The sequence below is a fragment of the Boleophthalmus pectinirostris genome, unplaced genomic scaffold (genome assembly GCF_026225935.1).
Source record: "Boleophthalmus pectinirostris isolate CB_2022bp ecotype Guang Dong unplaced genomic scaffold, ASM2622593v1 HiC_scaffold_3, whole genome shotgun sequence".
Taxonomy (NCBI): Eukaryota; Metazoa; Chordata; class Actinopteri; order Gobiiformes; family Gobiidae; genus Boleophthalmus; species Boleophthalmus pectinirostris.
The window spans coordinates 951,451-968,282 of NW_026571299.1; the positions used below are offsets into that span (position 1 = coordinate 951,451).

The 16,832-nt window shown below is 46.9% G+C and overlaps 1 protein-coding gene across 1 annotated transcript in view; it reads right to left on the reverse strand.

The window, feature by feature from the left end:
* Positions 1-520: 520 nt before the first annotated feature.
* rhobtb3 (Rho related BTB domain containing 3) overlaps positions 521-16,832 on the reverse strand; it is a 40,254-nt gene continuing 23,942 nt past the window's right edge. The window contains exons 12-14 of the mRNA XM_055160891.1: positions 7,634-7,800; positions 6,610-6,706; positions 521-936 (exon numbers count right to left, since the gene is read on the reverse strand). Coding sequence (XP_055016866.1) covers positions 818-936; positions 6,610-6,706; positions 7,634-7,800 — 383 coding nt within the window. The 3' untranslated portion in view covers positions 521-817. The remainder of the gene's footprint in view (positions 937-6,609; positions 6,707-7,633; positions 7,801-16,832) is intronic.

Here is a 16,832-nt window from a genome sequence, read left to right on the forward strand (position 1 = left end):
AGTATTGCCCAAAGGAACTCAAACAGCAGGTCCTTCAAAATAAAACCAAAACCCACAACCCAAAACCCGACCTGAGTTTACACGACTCGAGTTCACGTTTCTGCAGGCGTCGTCTCTTAAAGCTTCACTGTGTCACTTTTCCCGGTCGGTCGTTTCCACGGAGACGCGACAGTTTAATGCCACACTGTGGAACATCTCCACGGAGACGAGCAGGTGAGAGAGTCCACCTCCAGAGTCACACAGAGTCCTGGTTTAGTCCTGGTTTAGTCCTGGTTTAGTCCTGGTTTAGACCTGGTTTAGACCTGGTTTAGTCCTGGTTTAGTCCTGGTTTAGTCCTGGTTTAGTCCTGGTTCAGTCCTGGTTTAGTCCTGGTTTCCTAGTCCTGGTTAGTCCTGGTTTAGTCCTGGAGTCCTGGTTTAGACCTGGTTCAGTCCTGGTTTAGTCCTGGTTTAGTCCTGGTTTAGTCCTTGTTCTTTCAGTTTCTGTTCTTTTAGTCAGTCCTGGTTTATACTCGTTTTATCGATTCTGTTCAGATTTTCGATACTTTTACATTTTATATTTTAAATTTCTTAAAATTTCAAATTCTGAACTGATTCAAAACTTAAAAAAAACTAAAATATTCTGAACTCGAGTCGTTTAAACTTTGAGAATCAGATTTTTGTTTATTATTTTTATTTTTTCTTCTTTTGTTTTTGCAGCGATCGAGTCACATGACCTCAGCGTCCCGGATCAGCTGACCCCGGCGCTCACAGCTGATTGGTCCTCGGCGCGGTGAGGTCAGAGTTTCCGCGCGGCGTGGGGGGGGCGGAGTCAGAGGTCACATGACGGCGCATCTGGACTTGCGCAGTTTGCGTCGCTTCTGCTGATACTCGCTGAGCTCCTGCAGGTATCCTCTAGACGGCCACCGCAACCGCTCCACCGTGTCCCGCTCCTCCTCTGCACCAACACACACCCACAACACATGTGATCCTCTGCACCAACACACACACACAACACATGTGATCCTCTGCACCAACACACACACCCACAACACATGTGATCCTCTGCACCAACACACACACACAACACATGTGATCCTCTGCACCAACACACACACACACACAACACATGTGATCCTCTGCACCAACACACACACACACACACACACACATGTGATCCTCTGCACCAACACACACACACACAACACATGTGATCCTCTGCACCAACACACACACACACACATGTGATCCTCTGCACCAACACACACACACAACACATGTGATCCTCTGCACCAACACACACACACAACAACACATGTGATCCTCTGCACCAACACACACCACACACACATGTGATCCTCTGCACCAACACACACACACACACACAACACATGTGATCCTCTGCACCAACACACACACACAACACATGTGATCCTCTGCACCAACACACACACACACAACACATGTGATCCTCTGCACCAACACACACACACACAACACATGTGATCCTCTGCACCAACACACACACACACACACACAACACATGTGATCCTCTGCACCAACACACACACACAACACATGTGATCCTCTGCACACAACACACACACACACAACACATGTGATCCTCTGCACCAACACACACACACAACACATGTGATCCTCTGCACCAACACACACACACACACACCACACACACATGTGATCCTCTGCACCAACACACACACACACCACAACACATGTGATCCTCTGCACCAACACACACACACACAACACATGTGATCCTCTGCACAACACACACACACACACACACAACACATGTGATCCTCTGCACCAACACACACACACACAACACATGTGATCCTCTGCACCAACACACACACACAACACATGTGATCCTCTGCACCAACACACACACACAACACATGTGATCCTCTGCACCAACACACACACACACACACACAACACAACACATGTGATCCTCTGCACCAACACACACACACAACACATGTGATCCTCTGCACCAACACACACACACACAACACATGTGATCCTCTGCACCACACACACACACACACACAACACACATGTGATCCTCTGCACCACACACACCCACAACACATGTGATCCTCTGCACCAACACACACACAACACACACATGTGATCCTCTGCACCAACACACACACACAACACATGTGATCCTCTGCACCAACACACACACACACCCACAACACATGTGATCCTCTGCACCAACACACACACACAACACATGTGATCCTCTGCACCAACACACACACACACACACAACACATGTGATCCTCTGCACCAACACACACACACACAACACATGTGATCCTCTGCACCAACACACACACACAACACATGTGATCACATGCCACCAACACACACACAACACATGTGATCCTCTGCACCAACACACACACACACACACACATGTGATCCTCTGCACCAACACACACACCACAACACATGTGATCCTCTGCACCAAACACACACACACACACACACACATGTGATCCTCTGCACCAACACACACACACACACACACACATGTGATCCTCTGCACCAACACACACACACACAACACATGTGATCCTCTGCACCAACACACACACACAACACATGTGATCCTCTGCACCAACACACACACACACACACACATGATCCTCTGCACCAACACACACACACAACACATGTGATCCTCTGCACCAACACACACACACAACACACGTGATCCTCTGCACCAACACACACACACAACACATGTGATCCTCTGCACCAACACACACACACAACACATGTGATCCTCTGCACCAACACACACACACACAACACATGTGATCCTCTGCACCAACACACACACACAACACATGTGATCCTCTGCACCAACACACACACACACACAACACATGTGATCCTCTGCACCAACACACACCCACAACACATGTGATCCTCTGCACCAACACACACACACACACACACATGTGATCCTCTGCACCAACAACACACACACACAACACATGTGATCCTCTGCACCAACACACACACACACAACAACACATGTGATCCTCTGCACCAACACACACACACACACACATGTGATCCTCTGCACCAACACACACACACACACAACACATGTGATCCTCTGCACCAACACACACACACACATGTGATCACCAACACACACACACAACACATGTGATCCTCTGCACCAACACACACAACACACATGATCCTCTGCACCAACACACACACACAACACATGTGATCCTCTGCACCAACACACACACACAACACACATGATCCTCTGCACCAACACACACACACAACACATGTGATCCTCTGCACCAACACACACACACACACATGTGATCCTCTGCACCAACACACACACACACACACATGTGATCCTCTGCACCAACACACACACACAACACATGTGATCCTCTGCACCAACACACACACACACACATGATCCTCTGCACCAACACACACACACACACACAACACATGTGATCCTCTGCACCAACACACACACACACACATGTGATCCTCTGCACCAACACACACACACACACACACACATGTGATCCTCTGCACCAACACACACACACACAACACATGTGATCCTCTGCACCAACACACACACACACACACACATGTGATCCTCTGCACCAACACACACACACACAACACATGTGATCCTCTGCACCAACACACACACACAACACACACATGTGATCCTCTGCACCAACACACACACACACACACAACATGTGATCCTCTGCACCAACACACACACACAACACATGTGATCCTCTGCACCAACACACACACACACACACAAACACACACATGTGATCCTCTGCACCAACACACACACACACACAACACATGTGATCCTCTGCACCAACACACACACCACACAACACATGTGATCCTCTGCACCAACACACACACACACAACACATGTGATCCTCTGCACCAACACACACACACACACACAACACATGTGATCCTCTGCACCACACACACACACACACAACACATGTGATCCTCTGCACCAACACACACACACACACAACACATGTGATCCTCTGCACCAACACACACACAACACACATGTGATCCTCTGCACCAACACACACACACACACACACAACACATGTGATCCTCTGCACCAACACACACACCACAACACATGTGATCCTCTGCACCACACACACACACACACACACACACACATGTGATCCTCTGCACCAACACACACACACAACACATGTGATCCTCTGCACCAACACACACCACACACACATGTGATCCTCTGCACCAACACACACACAACACATGTGATCCTCTGCACCAACACACACACACAACACATGTGATCCTCTGCACCAACACACACACACACACACACAACACATGTGATCCTCTGCACCAACACACACACACACACACACACACACAACACATTGTGATCCTCTGCACCAACACACACACACACACACACACACACACACACACACATGTGATCCTCTGCACCAACACACACACACACACACACACATGTGATCCTCTGCACCAACACACACACACAACACACACATGTGATCCTCTGCACCAACACACACACACACAACACACACACAACACACACACCACACACATGTGATCCTCTGCACCAACACACACACACAACACATGTGATCCTCTGCACCAACACACACACACACACACATGTGATCCTCTGCACCAACACACACACACAACACATGTGATCCTCTGCACCAACACACACACACACACACACAACACACATGATCCTCTGCACCAACACACACACACACACACACACACAACACACATGATTCCTCTGCACCAACACACACACACACACACACATGTGATCCTCTGCACCAACACACACACACACACACAACACATGTGATCCTCTGCACCAACACACACCCACAACACATGTGATCCTCTGCACCAACACACACACACACAACACATGATCCTCTGCACCAACACACACACACACACACACGTGATCCTCTGCACAACACACACACCACAACCACATGTGATCCTCTGCACCAACACACACACACACAACACATGTGATCCTCTGCACCAACACACACACACACACAACATGTGATCCTCTGCACCAACACACACACACAACACATGTGATCCTCTGCACTAGAGCCCATCCGATATATCGGTTGGACGATATTATCGGCTGATACGGGCACCACTTGCTGACAGGAGCCGATATTTCCCGTGGGCATGTGATACGTCGTTATAAATCTTAGACTCTCTACATTCTGTTCATTTAATCCAATTTACAGACAGATAAATGTCCAATATTGTGACTCCACATCAGTATTTATCTGTGGAGTCATTTGTCCTGTGTGTGTCGTACTGTCCCTGAACACACCACAGAGTCACGTGTGTTTGTTTACACTCACACACACAGATCCATGTGCAACACTGACATTATTTTCTTTTTATGAACAATCGGTTTGAGTCTGGATTAAAAGGACATTTATTAGTTCAGACTTGTGATGTGGAGGAGCCTGTGTGAGTCTGAGTGTTGAAATATGTCGACTTTGAAGCTGTTTTGATCATTTGTTTATAGGTTATTGATGATCTGTTGTGTCTCTCACATAAACAGACTGTTTTCTATTGATCTGTTGTAAAGTGATTATATTGTCTGTATATTTGTTTCTGCAGCTGCATTGATGTAAATGAGTGTGAACAGACGTGTGAATGATCCACATTTACACATATCATTAATTATCGCGGCACAGCATTTACGGCTAAAGACTAATAGCACTAGTTTCTTTACTCTCTAGTCATGATGAGTCATGATCGAAGCGGCTCTTAGATCCGGCTCTTTGAAGAGAACGACGGGAGCCTGATCCTTATTGGGAGTCGTGTTTTCTTTTTCTCTCAGTTTTTTTCTCTTCTCGTCGTGTTCAGACTCGTGGGAGTTTGACAGCGGCTCAAAATGAAAGTTTCAGAAATCTGTGTGTGATAGAAAAACCTGCATGTTTGTCTGTAGTTCAAAAAAGTAAAATAAATAAACCAGGACTAATCTTGGGCTCGAGAGACACTCAGTCCTGGTTTAGTCTTGTTTGCAACAAAACAATCTGAAGAGTCGGTTCTCTAAAACGAACTGAATCCCCATCATCACTCGTGTCTAGAATGTGACGATGTAAAAATGTCTTTAGTCCTTCTGTCTGTAAATGTGACGTCAAGAGTCAGAAGAACAATAAATGTTTCCTAAATAAACCCAATTTAAAATCCACTAGAGCCAAACCCACGTTTTTTAAACAATTCAAGATTTACAGTGAATTTTTCCATCACTAAATATATCGGTGATATATCGGCAGCTCCAACTCATGTTTTATCGGTTTCTATATCGGTCGGGCTCTAATCTCTGCACCCTCAGAAAAAACACAAAACATGAGCCTCTGCATCGTGTCCTGCTCTTCCTCTGCGTCACATGGCGGGTGCGTGGGCGGGTGCGTGGGCAGGTGCGTGGGCGGGTGCGTGGGCGGGTGCGTGGGCAGGTGCGGTCCTGTCGTGTGTCACTGACCTGACAGCTCCAGGAAGTCGGGTTTGTGGCTGAAGATCAGGTAGTTGTTGGCGATGAAGTGAAGAAGCCAAACGTACAACTGCTCGGCGTTATGACACTGGAGAGACGGAAGGAAACGAACGAGAAGAACGAGAAGAACGAGAAGAAAGAGAAGAAAGAAAGAGAAGAAAGAGAAGAAAGAGAAGAAAGAAAGAAAGAAAGAAAGAGAAGAAAGAAAGAGTGAATAAAAGAGAGAGAAGAAAAAAGAGAAGGAAAAAAAAAGAGAAGAAGAAAAGTGAATAAAAGAAAGAGAGAAGGAAAGAGTGAGGAGCAGACAGTAGACAGGAGCAGACAGTAGACAGGAGCAGACAGGAGCAGACAGTAGACAGGAGCAGACAGGAGCAGACACAGGTGCAGACAGGAGCAGACAGACGGCAGACAGGTGCAGACAGGTGGCAGACAGACAGGTGCAGACAGTAGACAGGTGCAGACAGTAGACAGGTGCAGACAGTAGACAGGTGCAGACAGGTGTAGACAGGTGCAGACAGTAGACAGGTGCAGACAGTAGACAGGAGCAGACAGTAGACAGGAGCAGACAGGTGCAGACAGGAGCAGACAGGTGCAGACAGGAGCAGACAGGAGCAGACAGGAGCAGACAGGTGCAGACAGTAGACAGGAGCAGACAGGTGCAGACAGGTGCAGACAGTAGACAGGAGCAGACAGGAGTAGACAGGAGCAGACAGAGACAGGAGCAGACAGGAGCAGACAGGTGCAGACAGTAGACGGTGCAGACAGACAGACAGGTGCAGACAGGTGAGACAGAGACAGTAGACAGGAGCAGACAGGACAGTAGACAAGACAGCAGACAGGAGCTGACAGGTGCAGACAGGAGCAGACAGACAGGTGCAGACAGGTGCAGACAGTAGACAGGAGCAGACAGTAGACAGGAGCAGACAGTAGACAGGACAGACAGGAGCAGACAGTAGACAGGAGCAGACAGGAGCAGACAGGTGCAGACAGTAGACAGGTGCAGACAGGTGCAGACCTTGGCTCTCCGCAGCAGTCGGACGACGCTGATGCCCGTGGACGCGAGCTCTCGGCTGGGCATACTCTGCAGGTATGCGCAGACGCAGACCTCGCACAGGTGCTGCAGGCGCTTCACCTGGTACATCTCTGCGCAGACGAGCACCGCCATGGCCTGAAGCACCGACGCTGAACACACAAACGTCAACACCGTCAACGACGTCAACGCCGTCAACGACGTCAACGACGTCAACGACGTCAACACCGTCAACGACGTCAACGACGTCAACACCGTCAACGACGTCAACGCCGTCAACGACGTCAACGACGTCAATTGTAACACCCACACTGTGCGCAGGACATCACCAATCAAAATATATTATATATTATATATATATATATATATATATATATATATATATATATATATATATATATATATATATATATATGATTATTTCCTATCACTATATATAAATGATATAATATAAATTTAAATTATATTAGGCGCTTTTATCCACACCGCCAAAACAAAAGTTCATTCAGCCCCTTAATAGTTTTAATTGTCCGCGCGCGCGCCCCAATCAGTCTTTCCTCCGATTAATTTATTTTATTCAGTGTCACCGAATTCCCGCTCACCCCTCTAAAACTGTCTCATAAATCCCAAATTAACGATCTTCAAACGAAATTTATATCCAAAGGGCCGCAGCGGCGGCGCGCGCTCTCGTGCGGCGCACCTCGATCCACGCGCAAAGGTAAAATACATGGAGGATCTCACCGGGTCGAGCTGGGGCCCGTCGGTCTGATCTTTGGCACCGTAAACGTGGTCCAAACCGGTACAGTCCGTTAGTAATCCATGTTTCAGATCCCGAACCAGCGGCACAGCGGTGAGTTGGGGCGGCGCGCGCTCACACGTGTGTCACTTTATACTATTAGGCGCGCGCGTCAGCTGACGTAAACAACAACAGAAAAAGATCGGCCACAACACTTTATGAACAAAGAAAAATACACTTAACAATATTATGTTGCCTGGGCTACACAATGACGTCAACAACATCAACAACGTCAACGACACCAACGACATCCACGTAACGTTATGATTCAGGATCGATATCGTGTTCTGCTGTTTCGATAAATCACCAAGACGATTTTTATGCGTCACATTTGACGTTTTCACTGTTTTGACGATTTAAATGTTTGTGTTTCATGAACTTTGCACAGATTTTGATTTTATTTTTATTGAAAAGTATCGAATCGTTCTGAATCGAAAGTTCACTGTATCGAGGTTTGTATCGTATCGGTCACTTCTGGATGATCCCAGCCTGAATCGAGACTAAAATCAGATCCTTGTGTTCCTCAGGTCTGGATCCTGAAAAAAAATCCCATTTTCAGGACTGAACCTTTAGAACCTTTAGAACTTTTCCTGAATGTGTTTAGAACTTTTCCTGAATGTGTTTAGAACGATCTGGAACTGGATCAGAACAAGTAAAAGACACAGAGACTAGAACACACACATGGACCTAGTTTAGACCTGGTTTAGTCCTGGTTTAGTCTTGGTTTAGACCTGGTTTAGTCTTTTAGGGTTTAGACTGGTTTAGACCTGGTTTAGACCTGGTTTAGTCCTGGTTTAGTCTTGGTTTAGAGCTGGTTTAGACCTGGTTTAGTCCTGGTTTAGTCCTGGTTTAGTTTAGACCTGGTTTAGTCCTGGTTTAGTCCTTGGTTTAGAGTCCTGGTTTAGACCTGGTTTAGACCTGGTTTAGTCCTTGGTTTAGTCCTGGTTTAGACTGGTTTAGTCCTGGTTTAGTCCTGGTTTAGACCTGGTTTAGTCCTGGTTTTAGTCCTGGTTTAGACCTGGTTTAGACCTGGTTTAGGTTTAGTCCTGGTTTAGACCTGGTTTAGTCCTGGTTTAGTCCTGGTTTAGTCTGGTTTAGACCTGGTTTAGTCCTGGTTTAGTCCTGGTTTAGAGTCCTGGTTTAGACCTGGTTTTAGTCCTGGTTTAGACCTGGTTTAGTCCTGGTTTAGTCCTGGTTTAGACCTGGTTTTAGTCCTGGTTTAGACCTGGTTTAGACCTGGTTTAGTCCTGGTTTAGTCCTGGTTTAGTCCTGGTTTAGACCTGGTTTAGACCTGGTTTAGTCCTGGTTTAGACCTGGTTTAGTCCTGGTTTAGACCTGGTTTTAGTCCTGGTTTAGTCCTGGTTTAGTCCTGGTTTAGACCTGGTTTAGTCCTGGTTTAGACCTGGTTTAGTCCTGGTTTAGTCCTGGTTTAGAACCTGGTTTAGTCCTGGTTTAGTCCTGGTTTAGCCTGGTTTAGACCTGGTTTAGTCTGGTTTAGTCCTGGTTTAGTCCTGGTTTAGTCCTGGTTTAGACCTGGTTTAGACCTGGTTTAGTTTAGTCCTGGTTTAGTCCTGGTTTAGTCCTGGTTTAGAGTCTGGTTTAGAGCCTGGTTTAGCCTGGTTTAGTCCTGGTTTAGTCCTGGTTTAGACCTGGTTTAGACCTGGTTTAGTCCTGGTTTAGTCCTGGTTTAGTCTGGTTTAGTTGGTTTAGACCTGGTTTAGACTGGTTAGTCCTGGTTTAGTTTGGTTTAGAGCTGGTTTAGTCCTGGTTTAGTCCTGGTTTAGTCCTGGTTTAGTCCTGGTTTATTAACTCTTTATTTTTCGTCTGAGGAGGAGAAAATGAAAACGATGGATTAAAGTTTCTCAAACATGAATCAGTCCAAATCAAACTTCAGAGTCTGAGAAGAAACAACGAAGAACCCGGAGAAAGATCTGAGTCCAGTTCACTGTTCAGGTCGTGTTCAGGTCGTGTTCAGGTCGTGTTCAGGTCGTGTTCAGGTCGTGTTCAGGTCGTGTTCAGGTCGTGTTCAGGTCGTGTTCAGGACGTGTTCGTGTTTCAGGACGTTTCAGTCGTGTTCAGGTCGTGTTCAGGACGTGTTCAGGTCGTGTTCAGGTCGTGTTCAGGTCGTGTTCAGGTCGTGTTCAGGACGTGTTCAGGTCGTGTTCAGGTCGTGTTCAGGACGTGTTCAGGTCGTGTTCAGGTCGTGTTCAGGACGTGTTCAGGTCGTGTTCAGGACGTGTTCAGGTCGTGTTCAGGTCGTGTTCAGGACGTGTTCAGGACGTGTTCAGGACGTGTTCAGGTCGTGTTCAGGTCGTGTTCAGGTCGTGTTCAGGACGTGTTCAGGTGTTCAGGTCGTGTTCAGGACGTGTTCAGGACGTGTTCAGGTCGTGTTCAGGACGTGTTCAGGTCGTGTTCAGGACGTGTTCAGTGTGTTCAGGTCGTGTTCAGGACGTGTTCAGGACGTGTTCAGGTCGTGTTCAGGTCGTGTTCAGGACGTGTTCAGGTCGTGTTCAGGACGTGTTCAGGACGGGTTCAGTCGTGTTCAGGTCGTTCAGGTCGTGTTCAGGACGTGTTCAGGTCGTGTTCAGGACGTGTTCAGGACGTGTTCAGGTCGTGTTCAGGACGTGTTCAGGTCGTGTTCAGGACGTGTTCAGTGTTCAGGACGTGTTCAGGTCGTGTTCAGGTCGTGTTCAGGACGTGTTCAGGACGTGTTCAGGTCGTGTTCAGGTCGTGTTCAGGTCGTGTTCAGGTCGTGTTCAGGACGTGTTCAGGTCGTGTTCAGGTCGTGTTCAGGTCGTGTTCAGGACGTCAGGACGTGTTCAGGTCGTGTTCAGGTCGTGTTCAGGTCGTGTTCAGGACGTGTTCAGGACGTGTTCAGGTCGTGTTCAGGTCGTGTTCAGGTCGTGTTCAGGTGTTCAGTGTTCAGGTCGTGTTCAGGACGTGTTCAGGTCGTGTTCAGGTCGTGTTTCAGGTCGTGTTCAGGACGTGTTCAGGTCGTGTTCAGGTCGTGTTCAGGACGTGTTCAGGACGTGTTCAAGTCGTGTTCAGGTCGTGTTCAGGACGTGTTCAGGTCGTGTTCAGGACGTGTTCAGGTCATGTTCAGGTCGTGTTCAGGTCGTGTTCAGGTCGTGTTCAGGTCGTGTTCAGGTCGTGTTCTCCTGAAAGCCCCTCATTATTCACAAAAAAAAACACTGGAATGTAACACGAGCTTTTTCCGACGCCTCTGAGTCATGAGACGTTTTTACAAACACACGAACCAACGAACAAATGAACCAACGAACACTGAGCTACAGGTGTGAGAAAAGATTCAAACTTCAGGGAGATTCACAGACAGAGACACAGACACAGACAGAGACAGAGACACAGACACAAACAGAGACACAGACAGACAAACAGAGACACAGACACAAACAGACAGAGACACAGACAGAGACACAGACAGAGACAGACACAGACAGAGACACAGACAGAGACACAGACAGACAGAGACACAGACACAGACACAGACAGAGACACAGAGACAGAGACACAGACAGAGACACAGACAGAGACACAGACAGAGACACAGACAGAGACACAGACACAGACAGAGACACAGACACAGAGACAGAGACACAGACACAGACAGAGACAGAGACACAGAGACAGAGACACAGACAGAGACACAGACAGAGACACAGACAGAGACAGACAGACAGACAGAGACACAGACAGAGACAGAACAGAGACAGACACAGACACAAACAGAGACAGACACAGACAGAGACACAACAGACAGACACAGACAGAGACACAGACAGAGACACAAACAGAGACACAGACAGAGACACAGACAGAGACACAAACAGAGACACAGACAGAGACACAGACAGAGACAGACACAAACAGAGACACAGACAGAGACACAGACAGAGACACACAGAGACAGAGACACAGACAGAGACACAAACAGAGGCACAGACACAGACAGAGACACAGACAGAGACACAGACACAGACAGAGACACAGACACAGACAGAGACACAGACAGAGACACAACAGAGACACAGACAGAGACACAGACAGAGACACAGACACAGACAGAGGAGCAGTAAAAACAGAGTTAGATTTGTCAAAATGTCGTGTTGAATCGACGTTGGATTAAAGTTTCCTCAAACGTGAACCTCTCCAAATACAAAGTTCCGTTTGTGTTTCGTGTTATGAGACTCGCTCTGAGATGAAGAGTCTGTTTTTCAGGAGAGTCCGGGCCTCACACGGGGAGAACAAGCAAACTCCACACACAAGAATCAAACCCACGACCCTCTTGCTGTGAGGCGACAGTATTAAGCACTGAGCCACCGAGATGAATGACCGAGACGACCAGATCCACGAAGGGGAGGAGGCAGGAGGAAGTGGAAGGAGGTAGGAGGAAGTGGAAGGAGGTAGGAGGAAGTGGAAGGAGGTAGGAGGAAGTGGAAGGAGGTAGGAGGAAGTGGAAGGAGGCAGGAGGAAGTGGAAGGAGGTAGGAGGAAGTGGGAGGAGGTAGGAGGAAGTGGAAGGAGGTAGGAGGAAGCAGGAGTAGGTAGGAGGAAGTGGCAGGAGGAGGCAGGGGGAAGTGGGAGGAGGAGACATGTTGGAGACATGTTGAGGACATGTTGAGGACATGTTCGGGACATGTTGAGGACATGTTGGGGACATGTTGAGGACATGTTCGGGACATGTTGGGACATGTTGAGGACATGTTCGGGACATGTTGAGGACATGTTGAGGAGGACATGTTGAGGACATGTTCGGGACATGTTGACATGTTGAGGACATGTTCAGAGGACATGTTGAGGACATGTTGAGGACATGTTGGGGACATGTTGAGGACATGTTGAGGACATGTTGAGGACATGTTCGGGACATGTTGAGGACATGTTGAGGACATGTTGAGGGACATGTTGAGGACATGTTCGGGACATGTTGAGGACATGTTGAGGACATGTTGAGGACATGTTCGGGACATGTTGAGGACATGTTGAGGACATGTTGAGGACATGTTCGGGGACATGTTGAGGACATGTTGAGGACATGTTCGGGACATGTTGAGGACATGTTGAGGACATGTTGAGGACATGTTCGGGACATGTTGAGGACATGTTGAGGACATGTTGAGGACATGTTGAGGACATGTTCGGGACATGTTGAGGACATGTTGAGGACATGTTGAGGACATGTTCGGGACATGTTGAGGACATGTTGGGACATGTTGAGGACACATGTTCGGGACATGTTGAGGACATGTTGAGGACATGTTGAGGACATGTTGGGGACATGTTGAGGACATGTTCATGTTGACATGTTGAGGACATGTTGAGGACATGTTCCATGTTGAGACATGTTGAGGACATGTTGAGGACATGTTGAGGGACATGTTCGGGGACATGTTGAGGACATGTTGAGGACATGTTCGGGACATGTTCGGGACATGTTGAGGACATGTTCGGGACATGTTGAGGACATGTTGAGGACATGTTGACATGTTGAGGACATGTTGAGGACATGTTCGGGACATGTTGCATGTTGAGGACATGTTGGACATGTTGAGGACATGTTCGGGACATGTTGAGGACATGTTGAGGACATGTTGAGGACATGTTGAGACATGTTGACATGTTGAGGACATGTTGAGGACATGTTGAGGACATGTTGACATGTTGAGGACATGTTCGGGACATGTTGAGGACATGTTGAGGACATGTTGAGGACATGTTCGACATGTTCGGGACATGTTGAGGACATGTTGAGGACATGTTCGGGACATGTTCGGGACATGTTGAGGACATGTTCGGGACATGTTGAGGACATGTTCGGGACATGTTGAGGACATGTTGAGGACATGTTCGGGACATGTTGAGGACATGTTGAGGACATGTTGGACATGTTGAGGACATGTTGAGGACATGTTCGGGACATGTTGAGGACATGACATGTTGAGGACATGTTGAGGACATGTTCGGGACATGTTCGGGACATGTTGAGGACATGTTGAGGACATGTTCGGGACATGTTGAGGACATGTTCGGGACATGTTCGGGACATGTTGAGGACATGTTGAGGACATGTTCGGGGACATGTTGAGGACATGTTGAGGACATGTTGGGGACATGTTGAGGACATGTTCGGGACATGTTGAGGACATGTTGAGGACATGTTCGGGACATGTTGAGGACATGTTGAGGACATGTTCGGACATGTTCGGGACATGTTCGGGACATGTTGAGGACATATTCGGGACATGTTCGGGACATTTCCAGTCACATGTCTCCTGATGGTGACGTTGCCGTGGGAACGCTGCAAGATAAAAGTCACATGAAAACTCCTCATTGTTCACTAAAACTGCCGGAATGTGACTGGAGCTGTTTCCAACGCTTCTGCCACAAACTCTGAGTCACGAGCACATGACGCGACTCTGCAGGCGCGGGAAAAAAACATCACGTGAGGAGCGTGGTCAGGGGAGGGGGCGTGGTCAGGGGCGGGGCCGTGGTCAGGTAGAATATGAGCAGGAGCAGAGTGAGCGCGCTCAGTGCACCTCCAGGACGCACAGGTGAGTCGTGTTCTTTTTTTCTCTCACGAGGGAAACAGACTTTAAAGTTGCACTGTGGAACTTTACTCCTCCAGGGTCCAGCCGTCGCTCGTCTCCATGGAGATGTTATTGCTTTGGCGTTAGAAACAAACTTTGACAGGTGAGGTCTGCGGAGAGGCGGCCTCACTCGCAGTCTGAATGCACTTTTTTTTTTTTCCAGGCATTTTTTTCATTTAATTTTTTATGTGGAGATTTAGATTTGTTTACATTAGTGAAATCATAATAGAAATAAAAATAACCACAATTAAAACATTTGCCCAAAAAGCGGTGAGAAGAAAAGAACTTATTTAATCCCACTTCCTCTTCTAATCAGACACAAAAAGTTTCATTTTGCATTTTTCAGACATTTGACGTTAAACTAAATGAACTAAAGTGCAGACAAAGAGTCACGGTTAGAGTTTTGTAACAGTTTATTTATTTAGTTAGTTAGTTATTTAGTTAGTTATTTGAGATCTGTACTGCAATAGTCCAATATTTTTATTTGGTCTTCCGATAATTTATTTCTGTTGTTACGTTCTTTTTTCAGCCTGAGAGTTTGTTTTCCTTCTGTTCCCTGCTCCTCCTCCTCTTCGTCTGCTGATGTTTCTGTGTCGTGTCGCTCAGATGATTTAAGCCGAGAGGGGTCGCAACAAACGCAAACGCCGCAACGAATACAAAAGCCACAACACGACAAAAAAAGCCACAACACACCAAAAAAAGCCACAACGGAAATGACTGCGGGACTCTATTTTAATGCAAACGCCGCAACAAATACAAATGCCACAACACAAACGCAAATGCCACAACACATTAAAAAGCCACGACACATTAAAAAGCCACAACATATTAAAAAGCCACAACACATTAAAAAGCCACGACACATTAAAAAGCCACGACACATTAAAAAGCCACAACATATTAAAAAGCCACAACACACCAAAAAAATGCCACAACAACCCAAAAAAAGCCACAACACATTAAAAAGCCACAACGGAAGTGACCGCGGGACACTATTTCCCGACGGACCGATCGAGCGGCAAGTGAAGAAGAAGAACGACAACGTAAAACAAATAATGATAAAACAATAAATTACTTTTACTTACATTTCCAACTTCTCCGTTCCTTTTCTTCTTCACTTTTCTTTTTTCCGTCGGAAAATAGAGTCGCGGTTACTTCCGTTGTGGCTTTTTAATGTGTTGTGGCTTTTTTTTTTTGTTGTGGCTTTTGAATGTGTTGTGACTTTTTTTTTTTTTTTTGGCTTTTTGTTTGTTGTGGCTTTTTAATGTGTTGTGACTTTTTTTTTTTTTTTTGGCTGTTTGGTTTGTTGTGGCTTTTTTGGTGTGTTGTGGCTTTTTTGGGTTTGTTGTGGCTTTTTTAATGTGTTGTGGCTTTTTTTGGTGTGTTGTGGCTTTTTAATGTGTTGTGGCTTTTTTGGGGTTTTTGTGGCTTTTTTTGGTTTGTTGTGGCTTTTTGTTGTGTTGTGGCATTTGTATTTGTTGTGGCGTTTGTGCTTGTTGTGACCCGGCAGAGATTCACAGATACAAAACTCGTCATCATTTCATCCAAAACGTGTCACGTGCAGAGGCTCAGTTTTGCGTCGATACGGAGACGGGAAATTCCGGAGCAGTTTTCACGTCTGGGTTCAGAGGCGTCGTTTAAAAAGAGTTTGAGGAAATGTTTTCATGACAATGTTTGAGAATCGTTCAGTTGTGGATGTTTCGTTGTGTTTTAATCCGTGTTTGAATCAAATTGAGGAGCTGTGGAGGAGATAAAAGTCAAAGAGTCGCTGTGTTTCTTTCTTC